This window comes from Gracilinanus agilis, chromosome 5, assembly GCF_016433145.1.
Source record: "Gracilinanus agilis isolate LMUSP501 chromosome 5, AgileGrace, whole genome shotgun sequence".
NCBI lineage: Eukaryota > Metazoa > Chordata > Mammalia > Didelphimorphia > Didelphidae > Gracilinanus > Gracilinanus agilis.
Genome location: NC_058134.1, coordinates 201,544,097 through 201,561,684, shown reverse-complemented (window position 1 = coordinate 201,561,684; position 17,588 = coordinate 201,544,097). Strand labels below are relative to the sequence as shown.

The window sequence follows — 17,588 nt, the reverse complement described above, 5'->3', positions numbered from 1 at the left end:
CTCTCCGGTAGCCGACGTGCAATTCCACTGTCGCCCCACTTTTTAGAAAGTTCCCAGTCATAAATATGTGGTTTATGTCAGCGTTAGGCATATTGTAAAATACACAACCACAGTTTGGATTTCTATGTTGGGAAATAGCATTGATTGTAGAACCAGTAGGATGAGCGGATATCTATATGTCACCCTGACATACCATCACTCCCCACACCCCCATGCAAAACTTAGAGCAAAAAAACAAAATGCAAAAGAAAGCTGGCCAGAAGCACAACTATGAAAAATGACTGAAGATCAGTATCTTGCTCCTGGGGAACTAAGTAAAGATTCTAGTGCAAATGGAAGGTGGGGTGATGATCTGTGGATGGAGTTAGAGTGGAAGAGAATCTAGACCACTCAAATGAGTTCAGATGGGACAAGCCTTAGACAGAGACAGGGAAGGGCTGGCAGACCAGAGGGTCTAAGCAGGGTCAGAACGCTGATCCTAGTAGTTTTGGCTTTGTTTGAGTCCAGAAAGCATGGAGAGAGAGCAGGAAGAATTCTTTGCACTGCCTTGCATAGGCTCTTCAATGTTTGTTATTCTGTCTTTGTGACCTGGTAATTGCTATTTATCCTCCAAGTGTCTGCTGCTCTTCTTCCTAGAAGATAAGATAAAGGGGCTCAGAGAACACTTCTCCACTTTCCAGGTTATCAGGGACAATGAAGTATTCTTTACTAAATAAAAGAAGGAGGGTTTCAATGGAAAAACAAAGAATAGAGATATGAAGAAGTAGAGATAGATCATCAGGTTGGAGAAAAGAATGACATAGCAAAGAAAGAAAAGAAGGCAGCATGGAACAAAGGAAAGTGGGCCAGGATTTGGAGACCAAGGATCTGGGTTCAAATTCTGGCAGATCATTTGCTACCAGAGTGATTTGGGGCAAGTCATGCTCCCCCAGTGCCAGTATCCTTGACTTTAAAATGAATAGGGTGAATTAGATGACCTCAAAGATCTCTTCAGTATTTAAATCTTTTATCCCATAAGCCTAAGGACCATTGAACACTTGGAGTTAAAAAATACCCAGGGACAACCAGAGAGCACAGTGGCTAGAGCTCCAGGCCTGGAGATGGAAAGTCCTGGGTCCAGATGTGGCTTTTGACACTTCCTAGCTGCAAGTTCCTTAAACCCCATTGCATAGCCCTTGCCACTTGTCTGTCTTACAATTTATACTGATAGAATAATATTGATGATTGGTTAATCTGATTGTGTCAGTCTCAAATAATAATGGCAGATATGTCTTCAGACCACCAAAGACTATTTACAATTTTTATGTAAGGACAAATGATATTGCTAAAAGGAATATAGAAAACACTGCAGGGGATTTTGAAGTCTAGGCTAAGAAACTATAGACTTTAGGAATTCAGGTAATATTTTCATCACTGATGCCGAAACAAGAAAGAAGGATCGGAAACTGAACCACTTGTTTAGAAGATGGCATCTGAGAACTAGATTTTATTTTGTATTGTTTAACTGTGGTTGAGAATTTAGAAATTCTTTCTCAGCAAGAAATGTACCTAAGAACTGGTAAAAACGGCTCTCCCTGTAGCCTTGTAAATCTAAGCTAATGGACTTTTAGCCAGAAAAAAACTACCCATCTCTCTATCAAATTAGATACCATAGAGTGGTGGTGGTGAATCTATGGCATGTGTGCCAGAGGGGGCACTCAGAGCCCTCATGTGCACCATTGCCCCTGCACAGAGTTTGTCAGAGTTTGTTATTAGAAGGCCAGAGGGAAGTAGGACCGGGCTGCTCCCCTGCCCCTCTGGAATATAGTTTTGGAAGGATATGTCTTATTCAAAGGGAAAAGAATAGGCAGAGAGCCTTCATAGACGAGGACATTATATGAAGAAGGCATATTCAAATTTAGGAAGAAATCTAGCAGTCGGAAGCATAATAGAGAACATTAGGATAAAGATTACCAGAAGCACAAAGAGAAGCAATATTGCAGTCAGAACAACCACCTAGAACATGAGAAGTAACAGATAAAGAATTCAGTAGATAGATCACAGATTGAGCATGGAGCCATGATAAAGTAACTATGGGATTATTGATTATCTGAATATATGTTGGAACTTTCCTCCAAGTGAATTTTATTATTGTTCTTTCAAGTCATCTAAAGTATCACTTTTTTAGCTTTAATTATCTTGGCATGGCCCAGCCATGAGCACTGAATATTCCTCCAACTATTTAAATTATCCCTTGTTTCTTTAAAAAACACTTTGTAATTGAATGTATATGTGTTGAGTCTAAAATATCATTGATTTTTATAGTTATTTTTAATGGAAATGACAATAGAAAAAGAAACAAAGGATAAGTAATATCATACCATTGGCAAATAAGAATAGTTTCATATCTTCTTTATCTCTCTTTTCACTTTAATTTCTTTTTTTTAATTTTCCTGTAATTTCCAGAACAATATCAAATAATAGTGGGGACACCTCATTTTATTTTTGTGTTTATTTGTTCAGAAAACTAATCTATACCAGTGGGTTCCCTCTTATATGTGCATCTTCAACAAAGGTTAAATTCTAACTTGTTGAGTATGTTGAAGATTGATTCCAGTTTTGCCCTGGATTGACGTTCTGAAGTCTCTTCCAGTCCTTGGATTCTGCTAACAGAAAACTGTCCAAAGAAGAGTGGCAAAGGTTTTAGAGGCTGAACATGAGAGACAGGGAAGAGCAATTGTTTTTTGTTTGTTTGTTTATTTTTAAAGACTCCATGGTACTGGTTCACTTCCTGTTGTAGATGCATTTGCAATGGGGCTGAAGCTCAATTTTGCCCTTGTCTAAGATTTGAGTACCATGTATGCCTTGGAAATCCCCATTCCCTTGTGGCTGGGTGAGATGGATTGTAAGTTGGTCACATTTTTTGGTTCCTGAATACCTTGGAGGCATCTCTTATTTGGGGGTAGAAACTGACAAACTCTCCCTAATGGTCTTTATACCACTAAGTGGCAACTGACCCAGTTCATTACTTACTAGCTTCGGGCAGGGGCAATACAGATTGGTTAATTGTAATAGACAAACCATTAAAATATGTGACATTAGTGGAAGAGAAAGCAGCTAATGAAAAACCTCTTCTTGGTCACTTTTATTGTCCTTCAACTACAAGCTGTGGGGTTAAATCAGGTACCTCCTTCTTATGTTGTTAAACATGGTTGAAATGAAAATTAATCAGTCACTGGTTTTCAAATGGCAGAAAAAAAAAGAGCATTTGGGGGCAAAAAGCACTGCTCGAAATGGATCCTCCTGCTTGTGCTGCATTAAAAAGAAAAAACCAAACAAGCATCCAGTGCTCCCATAATAAGGTGATGCAATTGCCTGCCATCAATAAGGGCATTCGCTTTATGTTGATTTTCCATCATTGATAATGGGTTTGCTTTGATCGCCCCACGATTCCATGCAATCGTCATTATAACCACTCGGCAGGTACGTATGTTAAAGCGGGATTGTAGTGCAGGGAGGATGGGCACAGTGGTTTTTAACTTGCCCATGCAGGAACAGATGGTATCTGTGAGTTTGCCCCAAAACACCATGGATTGTAACCACCTAGCTGCAGGTGACATTTGCACACCCCAACTTCGGAAGGTCTTTATAAAACTTCACTCAAAATTACAACTGTGCATTCGAAGCAATTGTAGCATCAGATTTTGTTTAATTTGCATAGGGGAAAAAATGAAAAATTTAGAAAAAGTATTTATGATATTTGATTTTTGAACCAAGAAAGTCATCTGTTACTAGAATAGTGTCTGATATAGCACTGACTCTGGCATCAGAGGATCTGATTTCAAATCCTACCATTGTTGTTTACTACTTGTGTGATCTTGGGCAAGTCACCTTAGAGTTTATTTTCCTCATCTATGACTGAGTTGTAGATGGCCTCTGAGACCCCTTCCAGCCCTAGATCCTACCACAGTCCTTTGAGTTATTTGGTGAATGGTCTTCAGACCAGTAGTTTTTATGTAGCACTTTCCACTTCTCTGAGTTTCAGTGGTTATCATGATTGTTGTGTCTGTTCCGTCACCTTCTATCTGAACTTTCAGCACATCAAGAACAATATGTCAGAGTTTTAGAGTTGAAAAGGACCTTTGTGTTAACTAGCCCAATGTCTGTTCCTACCACATCCTCTCTGACATGACCATCCCACCTCTGCTCAACCACTTTCAATGATGGAGACCTTATGAACAGCTTGAATTCTTAGAAAGTTCTTCTGTATTTGAGATGAAATTGGCTTCTTTCTCTGCATCTCCCATCTAGTTCTGCTCTCTCTAGCAGTATAGAATAAAGTTGTTCCCACCTCTACAGCTATTGCATACCCTTTTTCATCTTTTCTCCAGGCCAACCAAGACAGATCTTTAAATTTGTTTTTCCTCATGTAGAGGAAGGTGCAATAGTTGTTGCCAGTGTGGTTTCTGGTGTCCATTGCTATTCCTCTCTCATGCAACAATCTATAATCTCTTGGCACTGAAGAGATATTGAATGACTGGCTCCTTTCCCTCTGTCTTAGCTATAAACCAGGATTTGGGTCAGTAAACACAAATGGATGAAAAGGAGTTAAGAAAAGAAAGAAATGAACACTCAGAATTTAACCCTAAGAATGGTTTTTTCCTCAATTGCCTGGGCTAATAGTATTCTCTAGAATAGAGAATAGAATAGAAAATAGCATAGAGACGATTTTGTGGTCCTTGTAACTTTTTGACACAGTTAAACACGTGGCCTTTGGATAAATACTTAATAAAACTATTACTTCAAGATCATGAAAGTTAGATTAGGAAGACTTGGGTGGTCCATTCCACTGATTCTCTATGGCTATTTTCATTTATTTCTCCCAACTCTGCTCCCATCCCCATGAGCCACAGTATGGGTCATGGAGGTTTCTAATCCTGGCACAGATCACACATTTGATTTTTACTAGAGGATGCCTAATTAAAACAAATGCCTAAATTATAAGACAAACTGACGGCAATGTGGCTTTCATTTCACATCCTTAAAACAAGCTTTACATTTTAAGGGGATTTTTCTCTCCAAACCTGTTTGTCAACGATGCTTCTGTGCAAAGGAGTGTAACCCTGTATTGCCCTGCTGTAGTTGTCCAAAGCCTGCTGCTTGACCCTACTTTTCCATTCTTGGGTTGACACACAATTCTCCCATCTGTTAAGTCTTTTGAAGCATGGCTTATTGTTTTTGGGCAGATTTGTATTATTCATAGAGTCTTCCTTCCCTTGAGAGGCTAAATTCCTCTGCCTGGATTTAGAGGCCCTTAAAGTCAGATTCCATTTATCTAACCAACAGTATTTGCTACTTTCTCCCCGAGCTCGTATTCTGAACTCTGCTTGAGCCATCCTGTTTCCCACATACAAACCCTATGATTCTTTTTACCTCCAGGAATAAGACACCCTAGAATGGCGATAGAGATGAGTGAACTATTCCCAACCTCTGTGAGAATCAATATTCTCATCTGTAAAATGGGGACATGATAATTCTTCTTTATAGGATTATTGTGAAGATCACATAAGAATATTGTGAACCATGGTATGCTATAAGAATATCTGTTATTCTTCATAAAGTGGAAACAATATGAAGACTTTTGACCTAAGTAGTCCACTTAATGGAAGATTAAAAAAAAACCCAAACCTTTACTTTCTATCTTTGTAACACCACTCTAAGTGCTAGACAAAAGGGGTTAAGTGACTTGTCCAGGGTCATACCCACTAGGAAGTGCATGAGGCCACATTTGAACCCAGGATCTCCGGTTTCTGACTCTGGCTCTAGCTGCTGCCTAATTGCCCCTTTAGGGAAGATTTTTAAAACACCTACTTTGTACTAAGTGCTGGGGATACAAAGACCAAAGCCACAACAGTTCCTTTCCTCAAAGATCTTACATTCTGTTAGGGGGAAACAATATATGCATAGGTAAATACAAAATATATTCAAAGTAAAGATAAAGTATCTGGTTGGGAAGGGGAGACAGTAGTATCAATGGCTTGGAGGAATCAAGAAAGCCCTCCTTTACTGGGTAGTACATGAAATGAGCTTTGAAAGATGCTAGGATATTCTAAAACATGGAGCTAAGAGGAGTGCCATGGGCATAGAAGGGAGGAGGGAAGCTTATGCAGAAACACTGAGATGGCAGATAAGATGTCCTACTGGAGGAACAAAGAGGATGTAGGCCAGTTTTGAAGGCTGTTGTGAAGAAAACCTTTTGAAAACCTTATAATCCTTTATTTTGTATTTTTAAATGTTATTTTTATTGATACTTTAATTATTTTCTTACATTTCTTTCATTTCCAAATGTATCTTACTTCCCCCTTTGCCCAGTGAGCCATTTCTTATGACAAAGAAAACAAAAAAAGAGAGAAAGAAAAGGGAATTTAGCAAAACTAAACAACATATCACCTGAGTCTATGTAGCTTTCCACTCTTAATTCACACTCTGTAAAGAAAGAAGTTTTTTTTTTTTTGGTTTTTTTTTGTTTGTTTCTTGTTTCTTAGGAGACAAGGTTAGTCATTATAATAGGGAAATAGAATGAAATAAGTATAAATGCTTATTAAAATAAAGATAAATTCTTATTAAAAGTGCCTATTATATGCCAGTTCCTGCATTAAGCCTTTTTAACAAGTATCTCATTTGATTTTCACAACAACCCTGTAGGGTAGCTACCTTATTATCATTATTATCCCTACATTATTATCCCTATTTTACAGATGAGAAAACTGAGATAAAAGCACATCTGTTTACTTGCTCAGATTCACACAGCTACTAAGTGTCTGAGGCAGGATTTGAACTTAAGACTTCTGACTTCAGGCTTCCTGTGCTTTCTGTACTGAGCCATTAGCAAGCAGCCTCACATAACAGCCTAGTGTTCAGCTTCTTTTATGGTGATGGCCTTTTTCATTTATATTGTCTTTATTATGCATATTGTTTTTCTAGTGCTGCTGACTTATCTTAGTATCAATTCTAAAGCCTATCTAATGTATAGTGGATGTAACCCTTCCTCTGCCTCTCCCTCAAAACATGGCACCCCTTTCCCCTTAGCCTTTCCATAGTCGATATGAAGATGAGAGAATACCTTGTGCTTTTCAAGCCTTAAAGTATTATACAATGCTAATTATTACTATTACAAAGGCAGGATTTTAATCCCAGTCCTCTACCTCCAAATACAGTGGTTTTCAAAACATATTTATTTGTAATAGGTAGCCCATAAAACTTACCAATGGAGATGTATATTTCTGATATATCATAGAAGCATCCCTGGTATAACAGTGATCAAGAGACAAGGGGCTTTCCATAGGGATCTTTTGTAGGATTTTTTTTTAATACTGGAACTTGTACTTGGTATTTTATTTTCACATATTGATAAATACTGTACTTAAGAGTCAGAAATACTTTGAGTCAGGTAGATGGCATAAGCTGAAGTCAGAAAGACCTGATTTCAAATCACCTCCTTCGATACTTGGCTATTTTGAGGATAAGATGATTTGCAAATCTGAAAGCATTTTATAAATGTTGTTGTCTGCTCCTTACCCTCTGAGGGACCAGGACCACGTAACTTCATCTTTCTGAATCTCAATTTTCCTTATCGAGTAATAGGGTTAATATCTCAAATTCCTATTTGCTAGGGTAATTTTGAGGAAAGTAATTTGTATCAAATCTATAGCAGCCTGAGTTGTTACTAATACTCCTTTCTACTCACAGATGCAGCACATCATCCTGAATAACCACAAGTTTTTGTACTTGTCCTCATAGTCACAGCATACTTTCTTCTGGTTTTAGGAAGTGGCTTATAAAGTTGTTAGAAAAGGAGTAGCCATTTCGGCTCCCGTTTATAGAATGCTTTAAAGCTTGCAAAGCTTTTTGTGTGCATTATCGTACTTACTTCATGAAGTCAATGGTATTATTGATCCTTGTTTTTTATGTGGGAGAAGCTGAGACTCAAGAAAGATCACATGATTTGCCCTATGTCCCATAGCTAGTAAGTGTCAGAGTCAGGATTAGAATCCATCTCTTCCTTGACTCCTGGTCCAACAATCTGACTAGGATTACACCACCAGTTATAGAGAAGGGTCCTTTGTGTTTCAGGCTCTGTATTATGTTCTTTTTACTTTCAAAGAAGCATTATCTATTAGCATATTTGAATAACGTGCATCATTGATTCAGGGCATCCTTGGGAATTGGATGAGTGATGTTGGCCACCCCTCTTCTCAAAGGATGGAATCAGCTGCCCTTGCAAAATGCCCGTCCTCGAGAAGAAGCACGGAGATTAGGAACGTGATTTCTACTCATCCTGTTTTCCTAAGCTATTCTCTTCACTGTTTTTTTGTTTTTTGGTACAGTGCTAATATATACCCTGGAAGCTTGTTAAAAACAAACAAACACCATTTGGGTATGAAAATATAATGATTCAGCAACCGGTGTGGGTGTGGATGTGTGTATGTTTCCCAGGGGACAGATTCCTAAGGGGGAAAAATTAATTAATCAATCACCAGGCCTTTGTTAAATGCCTCCTATGTGCCAGGCACTGTGCTAGGCATACAAAAAGAAGAGTGAAATATTGTCCCTTATCCCAAGGAGTTAACATTCTGTTGGAGAAGATGATATGTACATATCTAGATATTTGCAAAATTGATGCAGGGGACTAGACGATGCTAGCAGCAAGGAAGAGCCATCAGTCAGGAAAGACTTCTTGGAGAAGATACAATTTGAGCTGTGTCTTGAAAGAGCCTAGAGAACTTATGAGTCACAGGTGAGGGAGTTCATTCCAGGTATCCGGCAGAAATAGAAAGATAAGAAAGATAAGAAATCAAGTGCCACTCATAGGGAACAATGAGATCATTTGACTGACTTGAAGGGATTGAGAAGAGTGTAATGTTTTCTATGGCTGGAAAGATAGGTTGAGGCCAGGTTGTGAGAGACTTTAAATGTCAACCAAAATATTTGGATTTTATTGTAGAGTTAAAACAAACCAGGGTCAACATTTCAGGTACTCTGTGCTGCTGGTCAGATGATAATTATCAGATTAAAAAAGAAGAAATAACTCAGTGCCATCTATATATTTGATTTTCAGAGTACTATTAATGTTTGAAATTGGGTTAAATCTCTTTATGACAGCTCTTTTCTTTTCCTGTCTTTTCTTATCTCTTTTCTTCCTTTCTCTTTTTTCTTTTTTGCTTCTTAAAAAAAATATTTGTATAGGTTAGGTAGCATAGTGGATAGAATGTCAGTCCTGGAGTGGGGAGGACTTGGGTTGAAACCCAGCCTCAGATACTTCTAGCTGTGTGACCCTAGACAAGTCACTTAACCCTGATTGCCTAGCCCTTGCTGTTCTTCTGTCTTAGAATTTATGCTAGGACAAAAGATAAGGGTTATCGAAAATATTTTTTAGAATGTTATAGGTAGAAGCTTAGTTCATTTGGTTCTACCCTCTTGTTTTACAAAAAAGAAAACTGAAACTTGCAACAGTTAAAACGACTTGTACAAGATCATATGTCTTGAGAAACCAGATGTTAGAAACAGAGCTGCTACTGGAACCTGCATCTCCCTATTCATAGCTCAATATTTTTTATACACAGTTATTGTTTATGTCATTTTTCTGAGAAGGCTATAAAAAGCCTTCGGTGGTATGTATGTTTTAAGAAAAATCCTTCCAGATCACAGTGGAAAGAATTCTAGATTTGGAATCAGAGGATACAGAATGAAATTGATTGTCTATAATTCATGTGACCGTGGACAGGCTACTCAAACCTTTCTGGATTTTAATTTCTTCATCTTTAAATGAAGAGGTTGGACTAGATGACTCCAAAAGGGTCCTCCAGCTCCAAATCTCTGATGCCATGGATGTAAAAGAACAAACTAGCATACTAGAGTTTTTGACTTCCTTAAAGTTACAACTTTGACTCCTGCTTGGATGAACAACCTTTTGAATGGGACCGTGACCAAAAAAAAAAAAAAAAAAAAAAGAGAGAGAGAGAGAGAGAGAGAGAGAGAGAGAGAAATGACATTTCTTGGGCAGGAATTGGTTAAAGGCCTTCTATCTGTATGTGTCCCTAGTGCCGGCTATGCAGTTGCGAAGTGTACATGGATGATTTTTTCCCCAGCATTTTTTCCCACCGTTTGGTGCCCTGGAGGCATAAATTTTCTATGATTATAGCAAGAAAACTTGTTTTTATTAAAGTATTTGAGAGCTGACGTCAAGGAAAATACTTCTCATCAATTTGAATTATTTTGCAAAAGGAAGATCTGTTTACATGAAGGTAGATGAATTTTTTATCACGTTAGCACTTGATTTTATAAAACTTAGTGAACTATTTCCATTGGTTTATCATCCCTAAGATTCTCTTTAATCTGTGATAATATCTCTCTATCCATACTTATGCATGTATGTATATATACATATATGCATATGCATATGGATACATATATGTAACATACATGTGCCAGCAAAGGCTCAGGTAGAACTTTACCTCCCAAAGATGTTTTGACGTTAGTGAAATATATATATATGAGGGTAGGAAAGAGCGTTTTTCTTCCCTTAAAGGGACCATGTAATCCCTGAAACTAGAGTTCTGTGTCTTGGTTCTGGTTCTTGTCGGGGCCACCCTACCCCTTTAGCCCATCTCACTGACTCACATCCCAGAGAGAAACAGCATTATTCTTGTGGCCAAGAACCCTTTCCCCATGTTACCTGCTACTATCCGAACCTCTATATCTGAGCCCTATTTTGACCAAATCATAATGATAAGTATTTGTGGGAGAAGGAGGAGAAGAGTATGGAACTTTTTCTGTATTTTGTATGGTGTGTTTTCTTCAATGTATCACCAGATACCGAGTTCTGCTTAGCCTCCCCTGAAAGAACACCCACTCGGGCAGAGTGGAGCTGCTGGGTGCCGCAGGTGACCGTAACACCCATTTAAGAGTTAGTTATAGGGTGGTGCTGTCACCACGCCTATACAAATGACAGCATTTATTCCTGGAAATGAACCTTCAAAGCTTTTCAAAGTTGAATACATGTAGTTCATTAGAATGAATGGGAGAAGGGTGGCTCAGTGGATAGAGTGCCAAGTCTGGAGTTGGGAGGACCTGGATTCAAACATGACCTCAGATCCTTCCTAGTGGGGAGATCTTGACCAAGTCACTGAACCTAACTCTTCTACTTTAGAACCAAAACAGAATACACAGTGGTTTGAGAGCCAGGTCTAGAGATGGAATGTCTTGGGTCCAAATCTAACCTAAATCACTTCCTTGCTCTATGACCCTGGGCAAGTCACTTAATCCTCCTTGCCTAGCTCTAGGGAGAAGAAAGAAAAGGAAAGAGACAGAGACCTAGAGAGAGAATCCATCAGAGTACGCTTCTGTAATATAACATGCTTCATTTTTTGCAGAGATTTTGTGATACAATAGGAAGAGGACGAGCCTAATACTCGAGTCTTCTTTCTATACCTAGATTGATAGTTTTATTACAAATTGAGCCATTTTTTTCTTTTAGATTCAGATGATTTCAGGAATGATAATAATAGCTACACAACACTTTAAGGTTTACAAGGTAATTTATGTATATCGTATTCATTTCTCACAAAAGCTCTTCAAGGTAGGTCTTGCAGTTAGAATTGACTCTCTTTTATAGATGAGAAGCCAAGGTCCAAACCTGCCCATGATTTCGTATATGCTATGAAGCGTCAGCCTGTTGGAATATAAATCAAGGACTCTCCCAACTCCCAGTCCAATCCTCATTGCTTTATAATACATTTTAAAATAATATTTCATTGACAATTGGCCCTGTCTCAGTTTTTTCAAGTAGTTAATGGTCTATAGACACACAGTAAATTTAATATATTTTAAATATATTTTAATTTTTTAATTGAATTGATTAATTTAGTGTTTATTTTTATTTATTTTACATATGTGAAATTAAAAAAATTATGTATTATATATAAATTTATTTATTTTAGATATATAAATACATTCATTTATTCATGAAATTTATTTTTAAAATTAATTTAATGTAATGTAAGGTGATATTCTCTTTAGGGTAGCTGGGTGTCACGGTGGACAGAATACCAGGGTTGGAGTCAGGAAGATGTGAGTTTCAAATCTGGCCTCGGACACTCAGATGAGTGATCCTGGGCAAGCCACTCAACCTAGTTTGTCTCAGTTTCCACATCTGTCAAATGAGCTAGAGAAGGAAATGGCAAGCCACTCCAGTATGTTTGCCAAGAAAACTCCAAATGGGGTCATGGAGAGTCAGATACAAGTGGGATGACTGAACAACAAAAACCTCTTATTTAAGGAAAACATGCAATATGTTCATTATTTTGTAGTACACAGGAGTCTTTTTTTTTTTTAAATATTTTTAAACCCTTAACTTCTGTGTATTAGTTCCTTGGTGGAAGAGTGGTAAGGGTAGGCAATGGGGGTCAAGTGACTTGCCCAGGGTCACACAGCTGGGAAGTGTCTGAGGCCAGATTTGAACCTAGGACCTCCCGTCTCTAGGCCTGGCCCTCAGTCCGCTCAGCTACCCAGCTGCCCCCCCACGAGTCTTTTTATTGAGTATCCATTCAAAGATTTTTGTGTTCCTTAATTTGATTAGAGAGTGGGCATTAGAATCTACCCAGCCTTCCTAAAACAAGAAACACCTTCATCTATATAGGAGTGGGTCAACACACTTGCTTTACTTAGGAGAAATCATGATTCTGAAATAATTCTATTGTGTCAAAAAGCAAAAATAAATCAGTGTCTTTCATTGGCCCTTCACTGGTAGGCGAGGGAAGTCTGCCTGATTCATTTTAGTTTTGCTACCCTTTACAAACCTTGTCCTACTTGCATATGGATGCTCATTCTTCCTCTCCCTCCCTATTATTCCTTTTTCCCTAAAGCCCTGGCTGTAAGGTTTAGCAAAAACGGTTCCACTTGCTAATCTTGGGCCATACAGCAACTTGTATATGTTTTAAACATAAGTTGGTCCCCTCAGATAATAACTCATGGGTAGGTAGCATCTTAAGATGTAGAGAATGCTTTCTTCACAACGACCCCATAAGAGAGGCACAAGCATTATTGCCCTCATTTTTACATGAGGAAACAAATGCCTCAGAGAGGTTAAGTACCTTTCCCAAATCATGCAGCAGAGACAATAATAGTTAAACATTTCTATAGCAACTACAATGTGGCTGGCAGCAAGGTAAGCACTTTAAAATAATTAGCTCATTTTATCCTCACAACAACTCAGGGAGGTCGTTGCTATTATTATCACCCCCATTTTACAGATGGAGAAACTGAGGCATGTGAGTTAAGTGACTTGCCCAAGGTCACAAGATAAGGATTTCTCTCTAAGACTTGAGAAATTCAACTTCCCAAGAAGCGCTCAAAAACCCAGTGCAAGACTGTGGTACACTTAGCTACTTTCAGCAATACAATGATCCAGGTCAGTTCTGAGGAATTTATGACAAAGAATGTTATCTTCCTTCAGAGAAAGAACTGTTAAGAGTCAAAATGGAGATGAAAACATCATTTTCCACTTGTTTATTTGGGTTTATGTTTTGCAGTTTAAGATTACTCACTAAAAAAATTAACAATATGGAAATATGTTTTGCATGATAATATATATGCATAACTCAGATCGAATTGTTTGTCAGCTCCCAGAGAGGGTAGAGAAGGGAGGGATCCAGACAGTTTGGATCATACAACTTTGGAAAACATATATGGAAATTTGTTATTGCAGTTAATCAACAAAAAAATTTAATTAATTACAAAAAAAATGCAAGAAGTATGGTTGTATGGATGGTACAGCCAGCCATGAATTCTTCAAGTTTAAAGTGTATATTAATGATGAAAAGAGGAGAAGAAATGCCTATTGTTCTTTTGCCCAAAGTGAAAGTATTACCTATTCTCACTATCGGTAATAAGTTTGGGCAGTTGAGATGGTTTCTTAATAGTGAAAGTACAATCGAACCCTAGCATAACAGGCCCTTTCTGTATCTGATCAAAGGCTTCTATATCTGCAGTGAGAAGGAACTTCAGAGGCTATCTAGTCCAACTCTCTTATCATACAGATAAGAACACAGGCTCAGAGATTTTAAATAACCTTCTCAGGTTATTTAATATATAAATACCTTAGGTTAAGTAAGCATTAGAATTGAGATTTGAACACAGGTCCTCTGATTTCAGAGACAAGGCTTGTGGGAGGGAAGAAGAGGGAATTATTATTTTACTCTTAAGACTTATATGAATGAGTTTTGCTGTAAGAGAAATGCTTTATGTTTCCATAACATTGATCTTTCACCTCTTTTAGTGTATGTACATCGTAGTGTTTTTTTTTTTGGGGGGGGGGGGAAGGATGAGATTGATTAGCTTGTTGATTGTGTTTTCACTAATTGCTTCACTTTTGTGAAAGCCTAAAGAGTTATTTTTATGTCTCAAGTCAATAATAGAGGTGTTATTTAGAAAAATGCGATGGAGGATAACTAATCCCTGTAGAACAGGGAGTTTATGAATCAGTTGTTGTTGTTCAGTCATGCCGGACTCTTCATGACTCCATTTGGGGTTTTCTTGGCAGAGGTACTGGTGTGGTTGGCCATTTCCTTCTCTAGCTCATTCACACAGCTAGCAAGAATCTGAGATTGAATTTGAACTCAAGTCTTTCCAACTCCAGGCTGATGCTTTCTCCACTATGCCACCTAGATGTCTGAATCAGATAAAATAATTAAATAGTCTAGGTATAAAAGACATATTTACAAACCTAGGGTCACGGTATAGAGTTGGAAGGGACCTCAGAGGTCCTCTAGTCCAAAGCATCTCATTTTGTCAGTGAGGAGACGGAAGCCCCAGAAGCCAAGCCCAGCACTGTTTTCACTTCGCCCCCTTTGAAGTAGGTACCACAGATGTTGTCAGTGTGGTCTATGTTACCAGTAAGTAAAATGACGCTCAGAGGTTGCGGTCTTGAGAGTGGAATTGATATAGGCAGCGAGTGTTGGAAATGTCACTCCTGTCTTGCTTGATTTTTAAATCCTGTGCCCTTTGTGCTATTTGGCTGCCTGCAGAAAAGTGATTATTTCACCTGTGGGTGACTTTTCACTAGATGTCTTGTATATCTTAGAAGTCTAATCTCTAAGCTGAAGAGATCTACATAGCAATAGTGCTGCTGGGAGGTGGTACAAGTAAACAGAATGCCAAACTTCCTGAGTTCAAATGTGATGTCAGACACTTACTAGCTGTGTGACCCTGGGCAAGTCACTTAACCCTGTTTGCCTCAGTTTTCTCAATTGTACATTGGACTGGAGAAGGAAATGGTAAACCAATTCAGTATCTTTGCCAAGAAAACTCCAAATGGGGTCATGAAGAGTCAGACATGACTCAGCAACAACAACATAACAGAAGGGTGTTGTTTGTACACAGAGCAGTTCTTAACATGTCTGTTTCTCAAATTGGACCTTTCTCCCTCAAGTATAAAACCTTAGCTTAGCTTCTGACTGGACAAAACTCGCTCTTACTCTCTCTTGCTCCCCCACACCCTCACCCACCCGCCCCTCTGGTCTCTTTCTTCCTCTCTGTATCTCTGTCTCTGTCTCTCCCTCCTTCCCCCAACAAAACAAAACAAAACAAAACAAAAATCAGCCTGATCTTAAGCAAGTGGCTTATTACCCTCTGTAGACCTCAGAGTTTCTTCAGCTGTAAAACAAGATGGTTGGAATAGATGATCTCTAGGGCCCCATCATCTCTAGCTTTCCTTCAGGGATTGTATCTATTTCTTCAAGTTTAAAATCTAAAATTCCTTTAAGAATGACAGCTTTTTCCTCCTCTCCCACATTTCCAGGTATGACTGCAAGATAGTCCTCTCCATTATGCACATGATGTATGTGAATTGGGTTGGAATGCTTTTTTTTTCATCAAAACAGATAATTTTTTCTCATTAAAATATAAATGGAAATATAATTTCCAGTTTTATATAATTATAAAAATACGATTTCTGTTATTCTTGGGGTTTTGTTTGTTTTTATTTTCCCAATGACATCTTAAAGATTTTTCTTTTTTACTTTTTGGTGCCAAGCACCATGGTTCTGCTTTTGTAGCTTGAACAGAAAGCAAAGTTATGTTCAGAATTCTCTACCTTATGTTGGGATTGTCCTAAGGCAGGGGAGAGGAAAATTGCTGGATGGGGCGTGAGATGCTTAGTATATAGGTCCTAGGCTCAAGTTGCATTGATATAATAGTGAGTTAGTCATTTTTTTGGTGCCAATTTTACTTAAAAAAAATTCTTCCTAGCCTCTCCAGGTTTATTTATATTCAAGGGATGGTTCCAAGCACCAGGGGAACTAAAAAAAAAAAAAAGACATTTATTCTTTTTCATTTGGCAGATAGTGGTTGTTGGAGTTTAGTTGTGAGGTTAAGAGTTTTAGGGTTTTTTTTTGTTGTTGTTGTTTTGTTTCCTTATTAGGTCAAATGAATATACGCAGTTAAATATTGCTGATGAAATCCTAGAAATTCACGGAATGTAGGAAGAGAAGATACCGATTTTGGAGATAATGGGGATAACTGGGAAGTGATAATTACTCATATTAGAAAAGTTCACTAATCATAATGGATAGCTAAAGATTTTTGGGATTAAACAATTTTTTTAGCAATTTAAGCAGCTAACTAAAAAAGAGATTAGTTATTCTATATATATCTACATGCCAGTACAAGCATAGATCGTGTTGCATGGCCTTGTTAATTATGACTATAGAACTCTACCATAGGAAATTGTTGGTTTTAATAGACAAGGAAATGTATTTGTTTTATAGTGAATTGAAGAGATTTTGAGAAAGTACCCTTTAATCCCTCTTACTGAAAACCTCTGCTTCATTCTTTTCTTACTTTACTCAAGGAAACCACAAGGGTATCTATTTTTCCACTTTTAAAGGAAAAAGGCTTCCCAGTGTTCTTTACAAACTCCTAAACTCTAGGGAATCTTGAGAATTAGCCACCTTATTGGTTGGAATATAGGCCATCCCTTTTTAAATCAGCTCTCTTTGAAAGGAAAATGAAGATATAGGTATACTCAAATAATGATCGTAGGCCACACTCAAGTGTTATTTAGGCTAGATTAGGGAAAGGAGTGTCAGTCACAGTTCAATCAATCCACCGTGGGGAAGCTTTAATAAGAAGCAACAGATTAGACTAGGGAATCCAGGACTGAACCTCATACATGAAATGCCTCTCCTACCAACCACCATGTCCCCACTCTCTGCCATTGCTTTTATACCTCCATTCCAAAGTTCACATTGTCCTTTCTCCCTCTCCTTTTGTTGCTCTTATTTCAACAGCAGGAGAGAATTTCATATACCCCTCCAGAGAGCCCGGTGCCAAATTATACTGCTTCCTCAACTCCTCTTCATGTTCCAGTGCCTCAAGCCATCAGGATGGAGGAGGACTCTATCAGACTGCCAGCACACCTGCGTGAGTGTTCCCAAGGTCAAGCCTGCTGGGGATGGAGGGAACTGTGGGGAGATATGGGGGGCAGCCAGAGTGACAGGAAGGTATAACTGATGGGAATTCAAGCCAGGAAAGAGGGAGCCTGGAATTTGTTT

At 38.3% G+C, this 17,588-nt stretch overlaps 1 protein-coding gene across 2 annotated transcripts in view; it reads left to right on the top strand.

Moving 5' to 3' along the window:
* ETV6 (ETS variant transcription factor 6) overlaps positions 1-17,588 on the top strand; it is a 330,692-nt gene that overhangs the window by 118,130 nt on the left and 194,974 nt on the right. Inside the window, exon 2 of one of the 2 annotated variants that reach the window (XM_044679558.1) lies at positions 17,328-17,457. In XM_044679558.1, the coding sequence (XP_044535493.1) occupies positions 17,328-17,457 (130 nt within the window). Of the gene's footprint in view, positions 1-17,324; positions 17,458-17,588 lie in introns of both variants that reach the window. The other variant, XM_044679557.1, reaches the window with a different exon arrangement.